The sequence below is a fragment of the Colobus angolensis genome, unplaced genomic scaffold (assembly GCF_000951035.1).
Source record: "Colobus angolensis palliatus isolate OR3802 unplaced genomic scaffold, Cang.pa_1.0 Scaffold25, whole genome shotgun sequence".
Classification (NCBI taxonomy): Eukaryota; Metazoa; Chordata; class Mammalia; order Primates; family Cercopithecidae; genus Colobus; species Colobus angolensis.
This window is the reverse complement of record NW_012115710.1, coordinates 2,092,167-2,100,096: the sequence shown is the minus strand read 5'-3', so window position 1 is coordinate 2,100,096 and position 7,930 is coordinate 2,092,167. Positions and strand designations below refer to the sequence as shown.

General features: G+C 42.0%; 2 protein-coding genes across 2 annotated transcripts in view; both read right to left on the bottom strand.

Annotated features, from left to right (window-relative positions):
* LOC105514836 overlaps positions 1-7,930 on the bottom strand; it is an 87,553-nt gene that overhangs the window by 12,037 nt on the left and 67,586 nt on the right. The window contains exon 13 of the mRNA XM_011946493.1: positions 6,558-7,821. Coding sequence (XP_011801883.1) covers positions 6,558-7,821 — 1,264 coding nt within the window. The remainder of the gene's footprint in view (positions 1-6,557; positions 7,822-7,930) is intronic.
* The window catches only part of ZNF614 (zinc finger protein 614), a 16,540-nt gene continuing 15,134 nt past the window's right edge, over positions 6,525-7,930 (bottom strand). Inside the window, 1 exon segment of the mRNA XM_011946206.1 lies at positions 6,525-7,930. This exon segment is cut by the window's right edge and continues 1 nt beyond it. Coding sequence (XP_011801596.1) covers positions 6,554-7,930 — 1,377 coding nt within the window. The 3' untranslated portion in view covers positions 6,525-6,553.

Here is a 7,930-nt window from a genome sequence, read left to right as displayed (position 1 = left end):
TCACGCCTGTAATCCTAACACTTTGGAACGCCTAAGCGGGAGGATTGCCTGAGCTCAGGAGTTTGAGACCAGCTTGGCCAACATGGCGAAACCCCATATCTACTAAAAATACAAAAAAAAAAAATTAGCTGGGCATGGTGTCCCAGGCCTGTAGTCCCATTTACTTGGAAGGCTGAGGCCCGAGAATCACTTGAACCCAGGAGGCGGAGGTTGCAGGAGAATCGCTTGCACCCCGGAGGCGGAGGTTGCAGTGAGCCAAGATCACGCCACTGCACTGCAGCCTGAGAGACAGAGCGAGACTCTTGTCTCAAAAAAATAAAAATAAGGAAAAGATGATCAACTTAAAAGCTCCCTAAAATTTTCTATAAATAACTGAAGGAAATAAACAGGACACTTTTTTTAGTGTAAATGATCCTAAAGAATTTTAAGGCCGGGCGCGGTGGCTCACGCCTGTAATCCCAGCACTTTGGGAGGCCGAGACGGGCGGATCACGAGGTCAGGAGATCGAGACCATCCTGGCTAACACGGTGAAACCCCGTCTCTACTAAAAAATACAAAAAACTAGCCGGGCGAGGTGGCGGGCGCCTGTAGTCCCAGCTACTCAGGAGGCTGAGGTAGGAGAATGGCGTGAACCCAGGAGGCGGAGCTTGCAGTGAGCTGAGATCCGGCCGTAGCACTCCAGCCTCCGTCTCAAAAAAAAAAAAAAAAAAAAAAGAATTTTAAAAATACCAGTTTTGCTAATATTCAAACAAATGCAAAGTAAACGTGAAATATAAATGTTTTAACCCTTATTGAGATTCTTAAAGACTGAATGACAAATCATATTTAGATTATAAGGCCATGGAACAAAGGCATTCTGTTATGCTAAGCCTCTTTAAGTCTTCTTTTTCTGCATGTTAGGTAATAATGTTGTCCATCACATACAACTTTAAATGAATTGAAGTATTATCATACTTGTCATAATTCAAAGTTCTTAAGCATTACATTATTTCTAGGTATAGGATTGTGTTTCTATATAAATAAGTAAAATGTTTTTGTAGTACAGTCTGTTACTACCCAGTTTAAGCTTTTCCTTCTCTCTGAGCCATGAATTTTAAGAATTGATTCAATGGAACTTTTCTTTGTGAGAACAAATATGTGCAAGGATATTTGTGGTATTGATCTAACAAGTATAAGGAAATAATTTTGTGGTTGTTGCATTAATTTATTTTTGCATCTCTGTATTCACATTTTTGGATAGTATTCTCTATAGTGATTGACCACTGTGTCCAATAGGACAGTAGCAAGCGTAACACAAACAGAGGTGAGAAATAAGCTTGCTCATCGAGGCTTGCTTGTCTCTTGGGGATCTTCTAACACATTGTAATAAAGCCCAGAATAGCCTCTTGTTGACTGTGTAAATAAAGCCCTCATCCATTCCAGCGGAAGCCCAAATATGTGAAAAAAAATGTTTAGACCACGCAGCCCCAGTCAAAATCCAACCACTAGAGCCTCCGGCCCAGCAGTCCCAATTGTTACTAAACTCTGTGGACCGGCATAATGTCATGAGTGGGTGGGAGTCACCTCATCTGCCATCCAAGTGCTTATCCCTGCTCCTGGCCAAGCAGGACTTGCCAGCTTAGGCGGTGTCCAAGTAGGGAGGGGCCCTCACTCTTTGATCACCGTAAGAGGTGAGACAGTAAGTAGTGTCTGCAGGACATTGGAAAAGTCCAGCGTGCCTTCCTCTCTAGGGCCACCTGGCAAGGCTACAACTCTCTACAAACCGTGATCTCTGCCTGAGGGAGCCCCGTGAGCAGAGGATGCCCAAGGTCTTGGGAACCCACCGCTTGCGCTAGATTTAATGACGACCCTGCTGGGTTTTGAACTTGCATGGAGCCTGTAGTCCCTTTCTTGTGGCTTTCTCCCTTTTGGAAGGGGAATGTTTACCCAATGTCTGTACCCCCATTGTATCTTGGAAGCAAATAACTTGTGATTTTACAGGCTCATAGGTAGATGATGCTTGCCTTGTCTCAGATAAGATTTTGGGCTTTTGAGTTAATGCTGGAATGAGTTAAGACTTTGGGGGACTCTTAGGAAGGCATGATGGTATTTTGCAATGTGAGGACATGAGATTTGTCGGGGAGGGGGACCAGAGGCTGAATGATATAGTTTGGATATTTGTCCCTGGCCAAATCTCACATTGAAATGTAATCCCCAATATCAGCCGGGTGTGGTGGCTCACGCCTGTAATCCCAGCACTTTGGGAAGCCAAGGTGGGCAGATCACAAGGCCAAGAGATCAAGACCATTCTGGCTAACATGGTGAAACCCCGTCTCTACTAAATATAAAAAAAAAAAAAAATTAGCTGGGTGTGGTGGCACGCGCCTGTAGTCCCAGCTACTTGGGAGGCTGAGGCAGAATGGCATGAACCCGGGAGGTGGAGCTTCCAGTGAGCCAAGATCATGCCACTGCACTCCAGCCTGGGCGACAGAGGGAGACTGTCTCAAAAAAAAAAAAAAAAAAAATGTAATCCCCAATGTTCAAGGTGGGGCCTGGTGGGAGGTGTTTCAGTCATGGGGGCAGATCCCTCATGGCTTGATGCTGCCCTTGCAATAGTGAGTGAGTACTAGCAAGATCTAGCTATTTGAGTGTGCAGCACCTACTCCCTCCACTGTCTTACTCCTGCCCCCTCTTCACCTTCCACCATGATTGTAGGCTTCCTGAGGCCTCCCCAGGACCAGATGCCAGTGCTATGCTTCCTGTACAGCCTGAATCATGAGCCAATTAAACCTCTTTTCTTATAAATTATCCAGCCTCAAGTATTTATTTATAGCAATACAAGAATGGCCTAAAACATGCTGTCTCTACAAAAAAAAAAGTCAGGCATGATGGTGCACACACGTCGTCCCACCAACTCGGGAGACTGAGGCAGGAGGAACACTTGAACCCAGGAGTTTGAGGCTGCAGTGAGCTATAATTGTATCACTGCACTCCAGCCTAGGCAACAGAGACTCTTTTGTTTTGTTTTATTTTCAGACAGAGCCTTACTCTGTCGCCCAGGCCTGGAGTGCAGTGGCAGGATCTCAGCTCACTGCAACCTCTGCCTCCCAGGTTCAAGTGATTCCTCCCTCAGCTTCCCAAGTAGTTGGGATTACAGGCGCCAACTGTAGAACACCTGATCCTGTCACTGTTCAGGGCACCACTATGTAACCCACACAGACCTAGGGGGACTGAAAAAAGTGGGGGAAATGGGAATAAGAGACAAAAGAGTATATTTGGAAGAAGGGGTCAGGGGGCACCTTGCCTCTAGTGGACAAGGGCCTTGAGCTTTACACAGCCCTCTGTATTTATTAGGCAAAAGAAAGATAGTGAAAAGGGGGGTGGAAGAAGAAGTCAGCTGCTGGCTCCAGAGTAGGGTTTGCAAGACGGCATTCTCTAGATGGCCCAGTAGATAACCTCAAAGAGCTCGGCACTAGGAAGCAATTGCCCTCAGCAAACCTTCTGGCAGCGGAAAGTAAACAGTCAAGAGTTTGCCCACATCCTGAATTCATATAAACAGTTTGCTGTTTGATCACATAGCCTCCAGTGGAATGCTGAGTTGGTCACATCCCACGGGCCTTCAGCCCCAACAGCCCACCACCAGGCCCAGCTAATTTTTTGTGTGTGTTTTTAGTAGAGACAGGGTTTCACCATGTTGGCCAGGCTGGTCTTGAACTTCTGACCTCAAGTGATCCGCCTGCCTTGGCCTCTCAAGAGACCCTATCTCTTAAAAAAGAAAAAAAAAGATTAAGATTGTAAATCCTAAAAAAAAATCAAAAGCAAAATCCTATATTGCTTTCGATTTAGATTTCACAGCATCTTTATTTATAACACTTAAAACCAGGAAAACAGTGCAAATATCTCATAGGTGAATGGATAAACAAACTAGTACATCAAATACGTATACTACTCTCTAATATAAACAGCTTTCATCTGGTTAGATACATGGTGGTAAAAAAATAATAATAAAACAACTATTCATCAACTTATGTAAACCTTAGGAGTAATCTGCTGAGTGACAAAAATGCCAAAAGCTTACATACTCTCTATCAATAAAAATTTATATGACTTATATAAAATTTACAAAAACCATTTGCAAAAACAATTTTATTTTTATCACATTCATGAAATGATGAAAATTATACTGACAGGAGAAAAGTGGTTGGCAGAGTTAGGTTTGGATGGAGTGTAAGCATAAAAAGGTAGCATGAGGGAGTTTGTGTTCATTAAATAGTTTTATGTGGTTGCAGTGGTTACACGAATCTATACATGTAATACAACTTCTTAGAATACAAACTAAAAAGGAAAGAATCATGTAAAACTTAGTCAAATCCCAAATAAGATTAGTTTACTTTATAGTATCCTACCAATGTTATTTTTCTGGTTTTGATAATTATGGTTATGTAGGATGTTTTTCCTAGAAGTTGGCTGAAGGATACTAGCAAAGCCTCTAGACTAGTTTGGCAAGTTCTTTTCAGTTCAAATTTATTTAAGTTGAAGGTGGTTTTATAAACTGATCATCTGTATAATCTTAGTCGAGCAAGTCCAAATATGTTGTTATGTTAATATATTTAACATACTCAGTTTCTTTTTAAACTACTTCAGTTTGTTTAATGGACAATTAAGCTTGGAGCCAAAGGCAGGCAAGGAGCTAATCATAATATGGGGTGGTGGTTCTGGGGTATTTTCTGAGACCAATAAATTATCTAATTCCCCCACACCAACTGGGTGTTCTACAAGTCAATTCTGACACCAACTTCTCCAAGTTGGTGCAGACTCCACAAGTTAAGGGGCTCAGTCCAAACTGCCCCCACATCAGATGCCACTCACGAGGACAACCTGCAGTTCTGAATAGTGATAAATTCTGAGTTCCCACTACCCCTACTCAGGTTTGATAATTTGCTACAGGGCTCACAAAACTCAAGAAAACAGTGTACTTTGTTTTACTGGTTATAAAGGATGCAAATGAACACTCAAATGAAGAGGTACAGAGTAAAGCCTAAAAAGGGTTCCCCTAATCTTAGGAGCCGCTATCGCTATGAAGTTGGGGGTGCACCACCCTCCTGGGCTATTTGGAGTTCTCTTAATCTCATTGTCTAATCTCATCTCCAGCCCCCCTCCCCTTCCAGGAGGTGGGAGAAATGGACACAAAGTTTCCATCCTCTAGTTACTTGATCTTCCTAGGGAACAGCCCCATTCTGAGGCTGTCTAGGCACCAACCATAAGTCACCTCAGTAGTATAATCAGGTGTAATTATAAGGGCAGTGCTATGAATAACAACAGCAAAAACCAACCAAACAAACAAAAAAACCCCACTCCTATCACTCATGAAATTCTAAGGGTTTTAGGAGCTCTGTGCCAGGAACCAGGAACAAAGACCAAATGTATTTCTTATTATACCACAATTTTACAAAACAGTAAAAATAAACAGTAATGAGACATAGTATATTATGGAATCATTGGCAAGGCAACTAGAAATGAGGATTAAGGTATCCTGTCTGAAAATGCACACCAGGTGTATTAGCTGATGTTTAAGGTTATACTTATTAAGAAAAAGCACTCAAATATTCATCATTTTCACCACATTTCATGCCTTCATGAGCTCTTGATATTTTGCTAAAGGTTTTCCACATTGATAGTATGTTCGGAACAATTTTACCTTCTATGTGATCTCCTGACAAATGATGAAGCTGAGTGCGTCACTGAAATCCTGCCATTAATACTGTCACCTTATTCTCCAGTGTAAACGTTGACACTCACTGAGGTCATATTTCTGAGTAAGGCTTTGTCATAGTCATCATCTTTCTATCAACAATAAGCTCACTTACATTGAAATCTATGATGACACCTGATAATAAATCTGTCTTTCCACAGAGTTTTCCTAGGCTCTGCATTCACAGAATTTATCTCTGTATACTTTTCAGACGTATGAGCAGAAATTATTGCTCAAAACATCTCCACATTAATATAGTTTATTCAACATGCTTTCACTGACAGAAAATATGAGGTAAAAGACCACTAAAGGCACTACCTTATTTACTGTATTCATCAAGTTGATCTCCAGGGCAAATTATTTTAACTCCTGAGGACAGACACAGATCTGTCAACAGGCAGCACCATGTTTATGTTCCAATTGGCTAGAAACACACTGATGTTTAATGAAGTCTGAGTTGCCACAAAAGGCATTTCCATAATCACTGCACTAGTCAGGTTTTCTTTTTTTTTTTTGAGACTGAGTTTTGCTCTGTCACCCAGGCTGGACTACAGTGGCGTGGTCTCGGCTCACTGCAAGCTCCGCCTCCTGGGTTCACACCATTCTCCTGCCTCACCTCCCTAGTAGCTGGGACTACAGGCACGTGCCACCACGCCTGGCCAATTTTTTGTATTTTTAGTAGAGACGGGGTTTCACTGTGTTAGCCAGGATGGTCTCGATCTCCTGACCTCGTGATCCACCCACCTCGGCCTCCCAAAATGCTGGGATTACAGGCGTAGGCCTGGCCTCACTGCACTAGTAGGGTTTTCATTCTGTATGAGTTCACTTGTAAGGAAGGAGCTGTGACTCTTCATTACAGGAGTTTTCAACTTGACTGATTCTACCCATTTCTCTTGTGTGCATTTTCTTATGTTTGACAAGGTTTGATAAGTGGGAGAAGGCTTTCTCACAATCACTGCATCCATACGGCCTCTCTCCTGTATGTGTTCTTTGATGTACATTGAGTACTGACTTTGTGGTGAAAGCTTTTCCACATTCATTGCACTCATAAGGTTTCTCTCCTGTGTGAATTCTCTGATGGGTAATGAGACCATATTTGTGTGAATAGGATTTTCCACACTCAGTACATACAAAGGGAGTCTTTCCTGTATGACATCTCTCATGTTGTATGAGGCATATTTTCTGGCTGAAGGCTTTACCACATTCATTGCATTCATAGGGTTTTTCTCCTGTATGAGTTCGCTGATGTATAATAAGAGTGCGCTTTGTGGTGAAGCCTTTACCACATTCATTGCATATGTAAGATTTCTCTCCTGTATGAGTTCGCTGATGTATAATGAGAGTGCGTTTGACAGTGAAGCCTTTTCCACATTCGCTGCATACGTAAGATTTTTCTCCTGTATGGGAGCGCTGATGTACAATGAGATTGCTCTTCACGGTAAAGCCTTTTCCACATTCACTGCATATATAGGGTTTCTCTCCCGTATGAGTTCGCTGATGTACAACAAGATAGCGCTTCATGGTGAAGCCTTTTCCACATTCACTGCATATATAGGGTTTCTCCCCTGTATGAGTTCGCTGATGTACAATGAGATTGCTCTTCACAGTGAAATCTTTTCCACATTCATTGCACACATAAGGTTTCTCTCCACTATGAGTTCGCTGATGAGCAATTAGATAGCGCTTCACTGTAAAGCCCTTTCCACACTCACTGCACATATAGGATTTCTCTTCTGTATGGGTTTGTTGATGTGCAATGAGACTACTATTCACAGTAGAGCCTTTTCTATATTCATTGGGTATACAGATTTTGTCTCTTGTATTAGTTTTCAGATGCTTAGAGAACAGGACACTTCTGGATAATTTCTCACATTGATCACTTCCAGGATTCTCTGGTATATGAATGTTCTCATGGTAAATGAGCTGAGACTTCCTAAGGAAGGTTTGCTCACATTCAATACATGCATGGGGTTTCTCAATTTTCTGAGTCCTCTGATGCTTAAAGACTTGGAATTTTGTATGGATGCATTTTGCATTTTCAGAAAATCTAGTTTTAGCATGCATACATTCGTGCTTAAGCGTTTTCTCACCTCCAGTAAACTCAACAGGGTTATTTATTCCATGTCTTCTCTTCTGGTTTATTAAACTTAAACTTGATTTCAAATTTTTTCTGTACAAGTCAAATGTATCATGATTTTG